At 58.5% G+C, this 16,329-nt stretch overlaps 3 protein-coding genes across 10 annotated transcripts in view; 2 read left to right on the top strand and 1 right to left on the bottom strand.

Moving 5' to 3' along the window:
• Positions 1-48: 48 nt before the first annotated feature.
• On the top strand, positions 49-10,442 carry AMDHD2 (amidohydrolase domain containing 2). Of its 2 annotated transcripts, XM_035266508.3 has the most exons (11): positions 49-207; positions 302-438; positions 516-655; positions 6,526-6,580; positions 6,738-6,950; positions 7,025-7,113; positions 7,205-7,349; positions 7,421-7,528; positions 7,618-7,686; positions 8,093-8,194; positions 8,529-10,442. In XM_035266508.3, exons 1-11 carry the CDS (start codon positions 125-127, stop codon positions 8,615-8,617), a joined length of 1,230 nt encoding a protein of 409 aa, XP_035122399.1. In that variant the 5' UTR covers positions 49-124; the 3' UTR covers positions 8,618-10,442. The 2 variants fall into 2 exon arrangements, with proteins under 2 accessions (XP_035122399.1, XP_054098410.1); XM_054242435.2 differs by lacking the exon at positions 7,618-7,686.
• Positions 9,355-11,229, bottom strand: CEMP1 (cementum protein 1). The gene is given in 6 exon segments (XM_035266271.3): positions 9,355-9,557; positions 9,560-9,701; positions 9,703-9,761; positions 9,764-9,976; positions 9,979-10,061; positions 11,138-11,229. Coding segments are annotated over 6 exon segments (792 nt in total).
• A 4,601-nt stretch (positions 11,230-15,830) lies between these two features.
• PDPK1 (3-phosphoinositide dependent protein kinase 1) overlaps positions 15,831-16,329 on the top strand; it is a 78,398-nt gene continuing 77,899 nt past the window's right edge. For 5 of the 7 annotated variants that reach the window (XM_035266501.3, XM_078344286.1, XM_078344285.1 and 2 more), the window contains exon 1: positions 15,852-15,952. Coding sequence is in view for 2 of the 7 variants with exons in the window: in XM_054242423.2 (XP_054098398.2) it covers positions 15,852-15,952 (101 nt within the window). In the remaining 5 variants the exon portion in view is untranslated. Of the gene's footprint in view, positions 15,953-16,329 lie in introns of all 7 variants that reach the window. The other 2 variants (XM_054242423.2, XM_035266496.3) reach the window with 1 other exon arrangement.

Genomic DNA, 16,329 nt, shown 5'->3' with positions numbered 1-16,329 from the left:
ACGCCGCGCTTCAGTCAGCTGAGTGTCACGTGGGCGCGGCCGTTCTTTAGGCCGGGGTTGGTCTCCGGGCGCGGGGTTTGGTGCCGCAGGGCTCCGGAGCCGCTCGCTCCGGACCGGGCTCACGATGCGCGGCGGGCAGGGCGCGGTGGGAGCCCGGGTGCTCCAGTTCACCAACTGCCGCATCCTGCGCGGAGGGAAGCTGCTCAGGTGGGCGCCGGCCGGGGTGCGGGGCCAGGGACCGGGCGGGGTGCGGGGCCGGGGTCGGGCCCGCGATGCCAGCGCCCGCCCGCTCCATCCTCAGGGAGGACCTTTGGGTGCGCGGGGGCCGCATCCTGGACCCGGAGAAGCTCTTCTTTGAGGAGCGGCGCGTGGCCGACGAGCGGCGGGACTGCGGGGGCCGCATCTTGGCGCCCGGCTTCATCGACGTTCAGATCAACGGTGCGGCCCGGGGCGGCAGGGGGACCCAGGGGAGGAGCTGCGAGCGCCGTGCGACCCCCCGCTTTCTGTGGCCGCAGGTGGATTTGGTGTTGACTTCTCCCAGGCCACGGAGGACGTGGGTTCGGGGGTTGCCCTGGTGGCCCGGAGGATCCTGTCGCACGGTGTCACCTCCTTCTGCCCCACCCTGGTCACTTCCCCACCGGAGGTTTATCACAAGGTGAGGTGAGGCTCTCTGGCTCAGGCGGAGAGGGCTCCTGGAGCAGCCAGCGCCCTCATTTTCAAACTCACGCCCCGCCCCCAGCACGTAATCGGGTGGCCCTGAGTCTGGCCTCCCCTGCTGACCCGAGCCGGGCTCGGGTCCCGCTCCTGTGCTTCTCTCTCAGTTGTCGCTCTGCCTGGCCTCTCTAGACCTTCTGTTCTCCACAACTGTCCCCACACTGCTGGCTCAGCGCCCTCCCTCCGAGCCGTAGGCTGTCCATCCCCACCCCTGCACTGCACTCTGGCCGCCTCCATGCTTCAGAAACCACCCCCTTAACCAAGGTCGCAGGGGACTCTGTGATTGGCACAGCTGTAGTCCCCGATCAGGCTCTTCCTCCCCAACCTGTCTGTGATGTGTGACTCGGTGGAACACGCCTTCCAGAAGAGACTCCCTGTGCTCCTGTGCTGCGTGCCCCGCACTTCCACTTTCCTTCCTGCCCAGAAGGAATTTGGTTGTCTTTGGTCTGTTTTTTTTTTTTTTTATTTTAAACTTAGGTTCTCTAGGGTTAAGTCTTTGTGTGTTACCGTTCAGGCTCCTTTTGGCTTGCGTATGCTACTGTTTTTCACTGGACTATTTGAGAGTAGGTTGTATACAATATGGCTTTTGTTTAGTTTTTTTTTTTTTTTTTTTTTAAGAGACAGGGTCTTGCTCTGTGGCCCAGGCTGGAATAAAGTGGCGTAGTCATAGCGCATTGCAGCCTCAGCCTCCTCTGCTCAAGCGATCCTCTTGCTTCAGCCTCGTGAATAGGTAGGAATACAGGTGTGTGCCACCATGCCCAGCCAGTTTGAATGTTTTGTACAGATCGGGTCTCATTGTGTTGCCCAGGCTGGTTCTGAACTCCTGGGCTTAAGAGATCCTCCTCTCTTAGTCCCCAGGAGTAGCTGGGACTACAGACTTGTGCCACCACACCAGCTAATTTAAAAGATTTTTTTGTAGAGATGGAGGTCTCATATTACCCAGGCTGGTCTCAAACTCCTAGGCTCAAGAGATCTGCCTCGGCCTCCCACAGTGCTGGGATTACAGGCAAGAGCCACTGTGCCTGGCCCCATGGTGCCTGTTTTTTCCTTAGTACTTTTCTTTTTATTTATTTATTTATTTTGAGGTGGAGTCTCGCTCCGTCGTCCAGGCTGGAGTGCCATGGTGCAATCTCGGCTCACTGCAACCTCCATCTCTCGGGTTCAAGTGATTCTCCTGCCTCAGCCTCCCAAGTAGCTGGGACTATAGGTGTGCACCACAATGCCTAGCTAATTTTTGTATTTTTAGTAGAGATAGGGTTTCACCATGCTGGCCAGGTTGGTCTAGAAATCCTGACCTCATGATCTGCCTGCCTTGGCCTCCCAAAGTGCTGGGATTACAGACATGAGCCACCTTGCCCGGCCAGTACTTAACGACTTCTTTAAATAATGAATGTTTGCTTATGTAGCCATGAAAGTGAGTGAGTTTAGAAAATGAACACTGTTAAGAGTACTTAAATTGGCCGGGCGCGGTGGCTCACGCCTGCAATCCCAGCACTTTGGGAGGCTGAGGTGGGTGGATCACGAGGTCAAGAGATCGAGACCATCCTGGTCAACAAGGTGAAACCCCGTCTCTACTAAAAATAGAAAAATTAGCTGGGCATGGTGGTGTGCGCCTGTAATCCCAGCTACTCGGGAGGCTGAGGCAGGAGAATTGCCTGAACCCAGGAGGCGGAGGTTGCCGTGAGCCGAGATCGCGCCATTGCACTCTGTCCACAGCCCCAGCCATTGTCCCCCTCCAGCACAGGAGTCATTTCAGGATCACAGCGTGTGTTACATGCCCAGGGGACCGGCAGAGTCAGAGCCGGGAGCAGTGGGGTGGTGTGTGGACTGCGGGCGAGGGCTTGGATTTAGGGTTGGCCTCCTGATAACATTTGTCAGCTGGAAGACTCAGGACAGCCTTCTGCCTCTGTGAGCCTCCATTTCCTCAAACCTAAAGTGAGGATGGTGGCCGTGTGCATCTTTTAGGGGCATTGTGCTTGGCGTCATGCGTGACACACTGTGAACCACTCAGTATCCACCGTGGGTGTCTTTAGAACTTTCCCACTGCTCTCCCCACACAGTCAGATGTCAAAAACCAGACGTCAGCAACCTGCTGCCACCTGGCACCTGATTCTTGCAGCTGCGCTCTGGGGCTCTGGGGCCTGCTAGAGCGACCCGTCCAGGATCCAGGACTCAGCACAGCCTCTCTGCCCACCCCACCCTGCAGCATTCCTTTCCTGCCTGTCCAGCCTCTTTCTCTGTCCCCAGGCATATTCTCCACTCCTGCCCCCAGCCTCTCGGCCTAGTAGGCGTTGGCCTGCTCCCCAGGCCTCTTCTGCTAAGCCTGGCCCACCCATCCCCACCATGCCCCCCACTGCCCGGACACGTCCAGCCAGCACGGGCGTTGGAGGGACTGTGGCCCTTCCTTTTGAGGAGTCTCTGACAAGTAGGACTGGGTTTTCTTCCCAGCATCTGCTGCAGTCCAGGTGCCTTACAGATCCTCAGCACACCCTTCTGGGATGAAGGCATAGAGTCAACTATTGAGGGTGAGAATTGCCAGGCCTCCTGCCCAGATCATCTCAGAAGCTGGAGGTGCCTTCACTCGGCTCTCCGGCCGCCATGAGTACACCTCCAGGACCCATTCACCCTGGGTAGAATTGGATGGCCACTTTTCCAGGAGTTTCCTAGGTCTTTTCTTGTCCTGTGGGGTCCACTGAGACCACCTGCTCTTTTTCGGGGGGTTTCTGCCTGCCCTTTGCTATGGTAGTTGAGACAGGTCACATCACTTTGTTCTCTGCTTCAAGTCTGTTACCTGCTGATCCAAGGTGAGGCACCTCCTTCGAGGGGCAGCCAGGCGCCTGCCTCTGGCCCCACACGCCCTCCACACTGTGACCTTTTCAGCTGCTTACCTGCCTGCAGTGTGCCTCGCTCCCGTCCACTCACTTGCTCTTTTACTCTCTGTATGTAGCACTCTCTCGTTTCCTTCTAAAGCTCCATTCTGGAAGAATTCAGCCATTGTCTTTTTTTTTTTCTTTTTCTGTTTTGATCTTTAGTGAACCTGTCTAGCCACAGGGCTTGTGAAGAAAAACCGAGGTCCTTTGCCCCAGCCAGCTTCCACCCTAGGGACAATCACTTTCAACCCGGCAGACTCTTGGAATTTGCCCCCGTGTCTCGAAAAACTACGCTGGCCTCTCAGTCTTTCAGCTTAGGGCAGAATCCATTGCTCTGCACCAGGAGAGCTGAGCATCAGTGCTCTCGGCTCTGCATCCTTTCAGCTTCTTTCTCCCCCTCATCCTCCCGCCGTGGTTCCCCATAATGGTGACCAGAACAGCCACGTGGGGCAGTCATCAGGGTGGTGTGAAGGGACATGCGGCCGAGTGACATTTTCTCTGCTGCCACCTCTGCTTGCTTTACGCTGAGTGTTCTTTACTTAGGTTTTTAGCTCCTACCTCAACTCCAGGCTTCCTGCCCGTTGTTTCACTCCCCTCTCTGGCCATTTATTTGTTTATTTACTGTTTGAGTTGGAGTCTCCGTCCATTGCCCAGGCTGGAGTGCAATGGTGTGATCTCGGCTCACCACAACCTCCGCCTCCTGGGTTCAGGCGATTCTCCCGCCTCAGCCTCCTGAGTAGCTGGGATTACAGGCGCGCACCACTGTACCCAGCTAATTTTTTGTATCTTTAGTAGAGACGGGGTTTCACCATGTTGATCAGGAGGGTCTCGATCTCTTGTCCTCGTGATCCACCCGCCTCGGCCTCCCAAAGTGCTGGGATTACAGGTGTGAACCACCGCACCCGGCCTTATTTACTTATTTTTGAGGCAGAGTCTCACTCTGTTGCCCAGGCTGGAGCGCAATGGCACGATCTCAGCTCACTGCAACCTCCGCCTCCCAGGTTCAAGCGATTCTCCTGCCTCAGCCTCCCGAGTAGCTTGGATGATAGGCATGTGCCACTGTGCCTGCTGGTCTCAAGCTCCTGACCTTGTGACCCACCCGCCTCGGCCTCCCGAGTGCTAGGATTACAGGCGTGAGCCACTGGGCCGGCCGGATGTTCCTTTTTCTACCATCCTATTTTTGTTTCAGCGACAAAAGACCTCTTATTGGCTGCAGGGTGGTCCTCATGGCCCTGTCCCTTGTCCGTCTCCCCTCGTGGTCTCTGCTTTCCTGCCTGGCCCTGTCCTTGTGCTCGAGCTCCTTTTTGGGGCTTCTCCAGGCCACCTGCTGAACTTGGTGGTGTACATTCTTTCAGAACAGGGGACCCAGCCTGTGGGAGGGGTTTTGTGGGGATACCTGTAGGTTGGAGTCCCTGGGTCCTTCTCTTGGGCTGTTCGGGTTCCCTGAGAAGAGTCTTGCTGTGCTCAGAGGGGCTCGGCCTAGCTGGCAGCTTGCCACGCGCCTCAAGAACACACATTTCCCAAGGTCCTGCTGTGCCCACACCGACCCTTGCCATGGGCCCCCTGCTCTACTCACCCGGAGACCTGGCTAGCACACTGGGGGCAGGCGCTCTTCTGTTGGTTCCCCCATCACCCCACTTCTCAAGGCGCCAGTCTGAGCCTGTGGGGGTCACTTCCCCCGCTGCGTGCACCCACCCAGACCTGCCTGGTGTCTGCTTGCCCAGCCCCCAAAGGCCGTCCTCGTCCCATCCTTTGTTCACCCCGGGTTTAAGCCTCTTTACAGTTTTACTGTTGGCTGGGCGTGGTGGCTCACGCCTGTAATCCCAGCACCTTGGGAGGCTGAGGTCGGCGGATCACCGGAGGTCAGGAGTTCAAGACCAGCCTGGCCAACATGGTGAAACCTGTCTCTACTAAAAATACAAAAACTAGCTGGGCATGGTGGTGCGCACCTGTAGTCCCAGCCCAGCTACTCGGGAGGCTGAGGCAGGAGAATCACTTAAGCCTGGGAGGCGGAGGCTGCAGTGAGCCAAGATGATGCTACTGTTCTCCAGCCTGGGAGACAGAGTGTCTCAAAAACAAAAGTCTTCCTGTTGGCTGGGTGCAGTGGCTCATGCCTGTAATCCCAGAATTTTAAGAAGCTGAGGCGGGCGGATCACGAGGTCAGGAGATCGAGAGCAGCCTGGCTAACATGGCAAAACACCTCTACCAAAAATACAAAATGAGCCGCGCGTGGTGGCGCGCGCCTGTCGTCCCAGCTACTCCGGAGGCTGAGGCAGGAGAACTGCCAAAACCAGGAGGTGGAGGTTGCAGTGAGCTGAAGTCCTGGGCAGTAGAGCGAGACTGTGTCTCAGAAGCAAGTCTTACTGTTGTGTAGGGTGGGAGTTCGGGGGAGGGTGCAGTCCAGCCACCATCCTCACCTGAAGCTCTTCTCTCTGGGAAGCACCCCAGGCCCGTGACTGTGTTGGAGGGAGTGTGGGCTGGGGTGTCTGCCCACCTGTCGACCTCTGAGATGCGTGGTATGTGTCTTATGTCCGCCCTCTCCCTGACACTGCCCGTCTTCCTGATGGTGTCCAGCTCCTGCCATGGTGTGGGCCACACACAGTGCTGACTGCTGGCCATGCCCACACTGAGCTCTTCCCCAGGGTCCCTTCGGCTCCCGCCTCCTGCCTCCTGGCCCTGCTCCCTGAGCTGCCCTCAGTGCCCACACACCTGCCTGTGTGGCCCAGGAACTGCTGGCCGCCCACACGCCTGTCATTTCTTCCTGCTCCTGCCATGTGTCCTTTAGTTCTGCCGGCTGTGCTTTCCCTGCCCCCTGTGAAGGGAGAGGCAGCTGGGCTGGGCTGGGCTCTGAACTCTGACCCTCAGTCTCTGGCCTTGGCAGGGCTGTGGCCTCTGGGCATGGGCCGTGGGGGACAGGGCTTTAACAGCTGGTTCCCCCCAGGTTGTTCCTCAGATCCCTGTGAAGAGTGGTGGTCCCCATGGGGCAGGGGTCCTCGGTGAGTGGCTGACCCCCTCCCCATCCCCACCCTGGGAGGCTCCTGCGGGACCTGTTGGCAGCCCCAACCCCTCCAGATGCCCAGCTGGTGGGGAGGGCAGGCAAGAAGGGCTGGGTGGGGCGGGGGCCTGCTGGAGCCACTCACTCCCTCCTCCCAGGGCTGCACCTGGAGGGCCCCTTCATCAGCCGGGAGAAGCGGGGCGCACACCCCGAGGCCCACCTCCGCTCCTTCGAGGCCAATGCCTTCCAGGACTTGCTGGCCACCTACGGTACCCTGGACAACGTCCGCATTGTGACGCTGGCCCCAGAGCTGGGCCGTAGCCACGAGGTGATCCGGGAGCTGACGGCCCGGGGCATCTGCGTGTCCCTAGGTGAGGGGCCAGCTCAGGGCAGGTCTGCCTGGGGGACCTGGGCCAGGCGCAGAGTTTGAATCCAGGTCCCGCAGGGCACTCAGTGGCCGACCTGCGGGCGGCAGAGGATGCTGTGTGGAGCGGAGCCGCCTTCATCACCCACCTCTTCAATGCCATGCTGCCTGTGAGCACTGTGGGGCCCCGGGGGCGGGGTGGGGCAGGGTCCCAGCAGCCCCTGCAGTCCGCTCAGCCATCCCCTCCCTGACCCTGCCCAGTTCCACCACCGTGACCCAGGCATCGTGGGGCTCCTGACCAGTGACCGGCTGCCCGTGGGCCGCTGCATCTTCTACGGAATGATTGCAGATGGCACGCACACTAACCCTGCCGCCCTGCGGATTGCCCACCGTGCCCACCCCCAGGGTAAGCCAGAGTAGGTGTTTGGGGCAGGTGGGATGACTGGGCCAGCAGGTTCTGAGCCACTTCTCCACCAGGGCTGGTGCTGGTCACTGATGCCATCCCTGCCCTGGGCCTGGGCAACGGCCGACACACGCTGGGACAGCAGGAAGTGGAAGTGGATGGGCTGACAGCCTATGTGGCAGGTGAGCGCCCCGACCCACTGGGCCCCAGGTCCCAGCCCGCATGCCAGGTGGCCCACGACCCCCCAGAGCCTGCCCTTTCTGCTCTCAAGGCACCAAGACGCTGAGTGGCAGCATAGCCCCAATGGACGTCTGCGTCCGGCATTTCCTGCAGGCCACAGGTCGGTGAGCAGCACAGGTGCGGGTGCAGGTGGTCTGTGGCTGGTGGGTCCCCAGGGACTGGGCCAGGTGCCTGGAGTGTAGCCAAGGTCCTGCCCATAGGAGCTCCTAGGCAGTGAGGATGTGGTGACTTGGGCCCAGGGTGACAGACAGACCAGCGGGACCCTTGTTTTGGGACCCCCAAGCCGTGACTCAGGCAGACTCCTGGGCGTCCCCCTCCAGTGCACGCCCACACCACAGGCAGGCCTGCCCCTCACCACGCCCAGGAGTCCGCCTGAGTCACTTGTTTTGGTGGGCTTTGGGAGCCTGTTGCAGAGTCCCTGAGACAGGGAGTGCTGGGCTGGTGGGGGGCTACTGGCAAAGCCACATGGACGTGGGGACCATCACCCAGTTGTGTCCCCCAAGCAGGGTGTAGCGTGGAGTTGGCCCTGGAAGCTGCATCCCTGCACCCCGCCCAGTTGCTGGGGCTGGAGAAGAGTAAGGGGACCCTGGACTTCGGTGCTGACGCAGGTGAGGGCCCATCTCAGGGTTACCGGGCAGTCTGGCCTTGCCGGATGGGGCAGGGAAGGTGGTTCCTCGCTAGCTCCCTTCCCTCAGGTGGGCTGCCGGCTGCCAGCTTCTGTTGTAGCCCCAGCTGCCATCAGGGCAGGCTTTCCAGTGTTGCAGACAAAGCCAGGCACGGGTTGCAAGGAGTGTTGTCCGTCTGTGACGGGTCAGCATGTCCTGCACAGGTTGTGTTCCTGGTCCTCGGTTTCCCCACCAGCATCGGGTTGTGGGGGAGCAGATCTGGGGTGGGTGGGCAGTCCCGCTCCTGCCCCCTAATCACCGCCCGGCTCTGCCCCAGACTTCGTGGTGCTCGACGACTCCCTCCATGTCCAGGCCACCTACATCTCGGGTGAGCTGGTGTGGCAGGCGGAGGCAGCCAGGCAGTGAGGAGGACCTCGGCTGAGAGCACGCCCAGCTGCAGCTGAATGCCATCAGGGCTGGGTGGTTGGGGAGCTGGACTCCAGGGAGCGAGCTGGGAGCCGTGCTGGGCTGATGCCCAGGGCCTGTGCGGCCGCCCCGGAGGCGGAAGCTGGGATAAACAGTAGGATTTGACTCGGCTCTGGGTTTTGCTTGTGCTGACAAGTGGCACCATTCCCGTTTGCCTTCCTGGGGAAGGCATTTGAGGGCTGGGGCTCAGCCTGGGTCTTGTGGGCCTCAGTGGGGGACAGGGCCTGTCTGCATGAGGTGGACCTGAGACTTGCAGGCCCCCGGAACATGTCACTGCAGGAGGGAGAGGGCAGCCAGTCAGAGGCTGGCACCGTGGGGTGAAGCTGCTATAGGCTGCAGGTGGAGAGTGGGGAGGAAGGGGGGCCAGGCACAGGGGGTGTGGACAGTCAGGGATTTGTTGTCCGCACCTGAGTTGGGTGTGTGGTGTGGAGCCCACGGCCTACTTGTGGGCCAGGGCACAGTGCCAGGTGGTCCACTCTGACCTCCAGGAAGGAGGCTGTGCCTGGAACCCGTGCCCTCTGCTCCCTGGCCTGCCCAGCCCTCAGTGCCATGGATGACCTGCATTCTGTCTCTTCAACAACCCTGTCTCCTCACCCATCCCCAGGCCTGGTGCTTGCCGGCCGTGGTGACCCTAACTGGTGCTGGAGGGCAGTGTGGGAGACACCAGTGTGCCCTGCTCACCCCGTTAGTGTCATCCTGCCATCCTCCATGTCCCGTTGGCCCTGACACACACCCATGAGGCCAGCACAGGCCGTGAGGCGCCCTGAACAGCTTTTGACGTGGGCGGGCTTTGGGAGCCATCTAGCTTTGTGGACAGCCATGATGGTGCCAGATGTCAGGAGCTGGTGCAGCCCCAGGTCAGGGGTGGTTGTCTTGACTTTCCATTTGGGTTCTGGGGCGGGTGGCCCCCTTCCCCCTCACTTACAGGCGTTGTCCTGGGTGCAGGAGGTATGCACCTGGCATTGCCACTGTTCCTTCCCCTTTGCTGCAAAGCCCGGTTAAGGAAACTCCAGGTTCAAAGAGATGAGGATGGTCTAGGCTCCACCTGTTGGAAGAGAACAGCCAGGGAAGAGCCGCCTGCCAGACAGGGCCTGGCCTGAGGGAGGGCCTGGGGTTGATACCAGCCCACAGCCCCAGTGGGTACACTGGCAGCCCAGGAAAGCAGGCACCCAATGTGGATCCTGACCTCCTGGGAGGTGTGGGGTACAGGGATACCCAGCTCTTCCTCGGCAACCGTTCACCCCTCACGACGTGGCTGCCCAGCACCTGCCTGAGCTGGGCCTGGGAGAGGAGCTGTGGGCCTGGGCTCCCAGGCACAGAGAGCCAGGCAAGGTTGTCAGCGATGTGTTTTGAGGCTGCTCAGCCCCTGTGCCCAGCTTGCTGGCTGCAGGCGCTGGCCAATCCTCAACTAAAACCCAGAGCTGGCCTGTTAGTCATCCCCACCTCAGACGGGCACCCGGTCCCAGAGCTGGTGAGCCATGGGCCAGCCTTTAGGCCTTGCCTGCCGCATTCCACTGACTAGCCCCCTGCCTCCGTGGGTGGAGGGTTGGGGAGGGGATGGCTGAGATGGGTGGTCTGTAGGGTGACCCCAGAAACTGGGAGCTAGTCATGGGTGGTGGGAGGGGCCCGGGGTCAGGGTGGGTGAGCTGGGCCAGGGAGCTGCTGCCGGAGTCTGGATTTTATTTGAGGCGCGGGGGAAGGACTCTTGGTAGGTTTTGGTTTGCTTTTTAAAAACTGTAAAATACAGCAAAAGTAACTATCCTAAGTGAGCAGTCATGCGGGGTGAAGTGAATTCACTGCACTGTGTGACCTCAGCCGCCATCCGTCTCCGTTCCCCACTGCTCACTCCTGCCGGGCTCCCAGCCCCACCCCACCATTCCTCTCACTCTAGAGCTATGAGTTTTACACAGAAGAATGCAGGGCACCCTGTCTGCGTGGTGAGGGGCAGGCCTGCCTGCGGTGTGGGCATGCGCTGGAGGGGGGCGCCCAGGAGTCTGCCTGAGTCACGGGTTGGGGGGTCAGGCATGTAGGGAGGAATGGAGTTGGAGGTGCCTGCTCTGAGCCGCCTGGCGGGGTGGGGCCTGTTTCGTCCTGTGTGAACGGGAGATGAGACCCGGCACCTACGATTGGACACACCGCGGGAGGCCGGGCTGAGCCTTCGGTTCGAGACCGAGCGCCGAGGGATTCCAGCCAGGTCCCTTTCGCAGTGCGAGCCTCTGCACCTCGTGGGCTCCGAGCGACCGCGTTTGGGGCGTGGGCGCGGAAGACAGCCGGGAAGCTCTCCACCAATCAGGCCCCGCCCCGCCCAGACTTGCAGCCCAGGCGCTGAGTCCACGCGGACCCGCAAGTCTGGGAGCAACGCGGAGGGGGCGGCCACGCCTACTATGGGAGGGGCCTCTGGGCGCGAGGCGGCCACGCCTACTGTGGGGGGGCTTCTGGGCGCGAGGTGGCCACGCCTACTGTGGGGGGGGCTTCTGGGCGCGGGACTTTGTCCGGCCAGTTAGGATCGCCGCAGGGAAGGCACGCGTTGCGGCCGAGCAGTAGGGGCGCATCGTCCTCTCCAGTTAACCCGCGCGGCCCCGGGGCACGGAGCTGGGTCTGCGAGGTCCCGGCAGGCGTGGGGAGCTGGGGAGTCGATGCGGCCTCTCACACCCCTGCGGACCCCGCCTTGCCCCAACCCTCCCCGCCGCGTCACCCGTATCCACCCCTGCGGACCGCGCCTCGCCCCAACGCTCTCCGCCACGTCCCCACACGCCTACGGACCCGTCTCGCCCCAGACCTCCCCGCCAACCCTGTGGAGCCCCGCCTCGCCCCAATGCTCCTTGCTGCGCCCCCCTACACCCTTGCAGACTCCGCGCCCTAATGCTCCCCACCGTGTCCCCCACGCCCCTGCAGACTCCACCTTGCCCCAGCCCTCCCCACCGTAACCCCCGTCTCTCCCCGCCGCACCCCGGACCTCTGCGGACCCCGCCTCATCTAACCCTCTGCACTCGTCCAGTCCCAGCCCTCCCGGGGTCCCCCACATCCCTGCAGGCTCCACCGGGCCTCAGCTTTCCCTTCTCGTACCAATCACGCACAAGTGGATCCAACTACACCCCAACTTGGCGCCGGTCCCGCACCACCGCACCTCGCCTCGTCCCGCCCTCACTGTCACTGGGAAGTGGAGGGAAGGGGTGGACAAGCACTCTAGAAGCACCCTGTTTGGGAGCTTCCGAAACTCAGAGTTGATTTTGAGCTGGGCCGGAGACCCAGGGTGGGCACGGCAGGGGATATTGGCACCAGAAGCATGGAGGAAGAGCACCTCCTCAGCCCTGCTTTTCCGTTCCTGGAGCCCTCAGACAACTCCAGAGCGTGCTCCCTTCCAGCCTGGCCCTGCGCCTTTTACCACATTTATGTAGCATGTATTTTTTTCTTTTTCTTCTCTTTTTTTTTTTTTCCCAGAGTCTCTCTATGTTGCCCAGGCTGGAGTGCTGGGGCACAGTATCGGCTCACTGCAACTTCCAGCTCCCGAGTTCAAGCGATTCTCCTGCCTCAGCCTTCCGAGTAGTTGGGACTGTAGGCTCCTGCCATCACACTCAGCTAGTTTTTTATATTTTTAGTACAGACAGAGTTTCATCATATTGGCCGGGCTGGCCTTGAACTCCTGACCTTGTGATCCAGCCACCTCAGCCTCCCAAAGTGTTGAGATTACAGGCGTGAGCCACCGTGCCTGGCCACATGTGTTTTTTTCTAAATGGGATTGCACTTTTGCTGTTACTTTGCAGTTTGGTGGGGGTTCTTTTTGTTTTTTGGGTTCTTTTCTTTTTCCTGAAACCAAGCCTCACTGTGTTGCGCAGGTGGAGTGCAGTGGCACGATCTCTGCTCACTGCAACTTCTGCCTCCTGGGTTCAAGCAATTCTCCTGCCTTAGCCTCCTGTGTAGCTGGGGGCATTTCACCATGGCTGGATAATTGGTTTTGTATTTTTAGTACAGATGGGGTTTCACCATGCTGGCCAGGCTGGTCTTGAACTCCTGACTTCAAGTGATCCATCTGCCTCAGCCTCCTCAAGTGCTGGGATTACAGGCATGAGCCACCAGGCCCAGCCTTTTTTTTTTTTAATTTTTTAATTTTTTATTGGATTATAGGTTTTGGGTTTTTTTTTTTTTTTTTTGAGATGGAGTCGCTCTGTCATCCAGGCTGGAGTGCAGTGGTGCCATCTCAGCTCACTGCAACCTCTGCCTCCCTGGTTCAAGCAATTTTCCAGCCTCAGCCTCCAGAGTAAGTGGGATTACAGGCACATGCCACTGTGCCTGGTTGGGTTTTGTATTTTTTAGTAGAGATGGAGTTTCACCATGTTGGCCAGGCTGGTCTCCAATTCCCCGCCTCCTGGCTTACACCGGAGGATATTTACCCCAGAGGGTTGGAAACCACTGAATGATTTTGTCGTCTTTCATTCATTCATGTATCTGCAGCCCAGCAAATGTGTATTGGGAGCTTCAGACATGTGACCAGAGTCTTGTGGGCCAGAGGCAGGCAGGGACCCTGCTGTTGTCTTTTTTTTTTTTTTTTTTGAGACAGTCTTCTACGGTCATCCAGGCTGGAGTGCAGTGGCGCAATCTCAGCTCACTGCAACCACTGCCTCCGTGGGTTCAAGTGATTCTCATGCTTTGTCCTCCTGAGCAGCTGGGATTACAGGCATGCAGCACCAGGCCCGGCTAATTTTTGTATTTTTAGTAGTGATGGGGTTTCACCATGTTGGCCAGACTGGTCTTGAACTCTTGACCTCAAGTGATCTGCCTGCCTCACTCTCCCAAAGTACTGGGATTACAGGTATGAGCCATCACGCCCAGCCAATGCTGTTGTCTTTTGAGAGCCTCCTTTTCTCTCTCTCTTTTTTTTTTTAAAGAGACGGGGGTTTCACCGTGTTGGTCAGGCTGGTGTCGAACTGTTGACCTAGTGATCTGCCTGCGTTGGCCTCCCAAAGTGCTGGGATTACAGTTGTGAGCTCCTGTGCCTGGCCAAGCCTCCTTTTCTGTCAGCTGATCTCCCTGCCTCCCATTTTCCCTCCTCTAGTCCTCTTTAAAAACACTGCTGAGTAGCTGCAGGCTCAGTCTAGAAATGCAAGCCAGGTTGGGATCCTTGCTGGGAGAGCCCTTCCTTCCCTGGCTTTGTAACGCAGGGTCTTGTGGCGTGCACACCTCCAGGGGTCCAGGTGGGGCCTGTGCTTCTTGCTTCTGTCTCTCCCTGAGATTGGAATCCTGGCTCTGTCCTCAACTAGCTTGAAGGGAACCTCCAGGAATGGCCCCTCCTGCTGGATTTCATACCCTTGTGTAGTCCTGTTTCACTCTTTTTTTTTTTTTTTTTTTGAGACGGAGTTTCACTCTTGTTACCCAGGCTGGAGTGCAATGGCGTGATCTCGGCTCACCGCAACCTCCTCCTCCTGGGTTCAGGCAATTCTCCTGCCTCAGCTTCCTGAGTAGCTGGGATTACAGGCACGCGCCACCGTGCCCAGCTAATTTTTTGTATTTTTAGTAGAGACGGGGTTTCATCTTGTTGACCAGGATAGTCTCGATCTCTTGACCTTGTGATCCACCTGCCTCGGCCTCCCAAAGTGCTGAGATTATAGGCGTGAGCCACCATGCCCGGCCTTGTTTTTGTTTTGTTTTTTGAGATGGAGTCTCACTCTGTCGCCCAGGCTGGAGTGCAGTGGTGTGATCTCGGCTTACTGCAAGCTCCACCTCCCAGGTTCAAGTGAATCTCCTGCCTGAGCCTGGGGAGTAGCTGAGATGAGAGGTACATGCCACCACGCCCAGCTAATTTTTGTATTTTCAGTAGAGACGTGATTTCAACATATGTTGGCCGGGCTGATCTCAAACTCCTCACCTTGTGATCCGCCTACCTCGGCCTCCCAAAGGGCTGGGATTACACTATTTCACTTTTTAAAAATTTTTATATAAATGATTTTTTGTTAGAGACAGGGTATCAGTTTGTTGTCCTGGCTGGTCTCAAACACCTGGCCTCAAGCAGTGCTCCTGCCTCAACCTCCCAAAGCACGCCCTTTCCCTTTCTACCAGGTTGTTCTGTGTGACCAGTAGATGTGTGGAGGTGGTGATGTGTCACTTCCGAGGTTTGGTCATTAACGACACGGTGACTTCTCTCTTGCATGTGTTCTGTTTCCCTTGGGCCACTTGCTCTGGGGAAAGCCAGCTGTTAGGGCTTGAAAACACACACCCCTGTGAAGAGGCCTGTGTGGTGAGGGACTGTGGCCTCCAGCCCGCAGCTGTGGGAACGTGGGAATGAACCTTTTAGGAAGTGCGTCCTTTGGCCCTCCAGTAGCCTTTAGGTGGCCCGGCCCTGGCTGCATCTGGATGGCAACTTGACGAGAGAGCCTGAGCCAGACCACCCAGCCCAGCCTCTCCTGGATTCCAGACCTGCAGGAACCGTGAGCCAAACATGGCGTTTTTTTGTTTTTTGAGACAGAGTCTTGCCAGGCGCCAGGCTGGAGTACAGTGGCGTGATCTCGGCTCACTGCAACCTCCGCCTCCTGGGTTCAAGCAATTCTCCTGCGTCAGCCTCCTGAGTAGCTGGGACTACAGGCGTGCAGCACCACATCCAGCTAATTTTTGTATTTTTGGTTGAGATGGGGTTTCACCATGTTGGCCAGGATGATATCCATCTCTTGACTTCATGATCCGCCCACCTTGGCCTCCCAAAGTGCTGGGATTACAGGTGTGAGAGCCACTATGCACGGCCGTGTTAGTTGTTTTACACATCTTAAGTTTGGGGACAATTTGTTACACAGCAGTAGATAGCTAATACACCAGCTGTAGGGCCTTGGGCAAATTCCTTGGCCTCTGCACCACCATTTCCTCCCTTGTGCCATGAGAGTTGCAGAAATGGGCCTGGCGTGGTGGCTCACGCCTGTAATCCTAGCACTTTGGGAGGCTGAGGTGGGTGAATCACCTGAGGTCAAGAGTTCAAGACCAGCCTGGCTATCATGGTGAAACCCATCTTAAAAAAAAAAGAGTTGCAGAAATGAAGGAGGAGCAAGTACACGCAGCACAGGGTCACACGCAGGAGGCAGCCTTCCAGCCCCTCCCAAAATGGTTCTGGTCATCTTTTTGCCCCTTCCTGGATGGACTGTGACCTCACAATGTCAGGCCAAGTTACAGCCTTCTTGGCCTGAGATCATCCATGGGCCATGGACAGAGGTTCTGGGCAGAAAAGGGTGAGATAAAGACAGGGGATCAGTCTCCTTCTTCCAGCCTGGGTGCCGGAGAAATGTGCTGGACCAGGTGAGACATCTGTTCCCTCTGCGGTGTCTTGGGAGGGGCAGCTGGACCTGACCCATGGGGAGGTTTCTGTGTGTCTCCAGAGGGCAAAGGGGCTACCTGGTCTGGTTTGCCTTGGGCTTGGCCAAGCATTCTGGCTGCCATTGGGGCCCCCAGGACAACTGATAACTGTACTTCCCTCCATGACCTTCAGCTCTCCCTCGCTCCTCTGCCCCCTGCTGCCTGCTTAGCTGCTTTCTTCAGGGAACAGCCTCCTCTCACCCCTGGCCCCTGTCCCTGAAGCTCCTCTACCCTGGGCTCCGTGTTCTAGAGTCCACTGTGTACTAGTTCCTGAAGTTCTTTTTCCTTCACTGCTTCCCTTTTCTCTGTGCATTACTTAA

This window comes from Callithrix jacchus, chromosome 12, assembly GCF_049354715.1.
Source record: "Callithrix jacchus isolate 240 chromosome 12, calJac240_pri, whole genome shotgun sequence".
NCBI classification, from domain to species: domain Eukaryota; kingdom Metazoa; phylum Chordata; class Mammalia; order Primates; family Cebidae; genus Callithrix; species Callithrix jacchus.
This window is presented reverse-complemented; position numbering and strand designations above follow the sequence as displayed.

Excerpts from the sequence above, each read along its gene's own strand:
- AMDHD2 (XM_035266508.3), top strand. The coding sequence starts at position 125 with ATGCGCGGCGGGCAGGGCGCGGTGGGAGCCCGGGTGCTCCAGTTCACC. Across the intron at positions 7,114-7,204 it reads TCTTCAATGCCATGCTGCCT|TTCCACCACCGTGACCCAGG; the intron begins GTGAGCACTGTG and ends GACCCTGCCCAG. Across the intron at positions 7,529-7,617 it reads GCTGACAGCCTATGTGGCAG|GCACCAAGACGCTGAGTGGC; the intron begins GTGAGCGCCCCG and ends TCTGCTCTCAAG.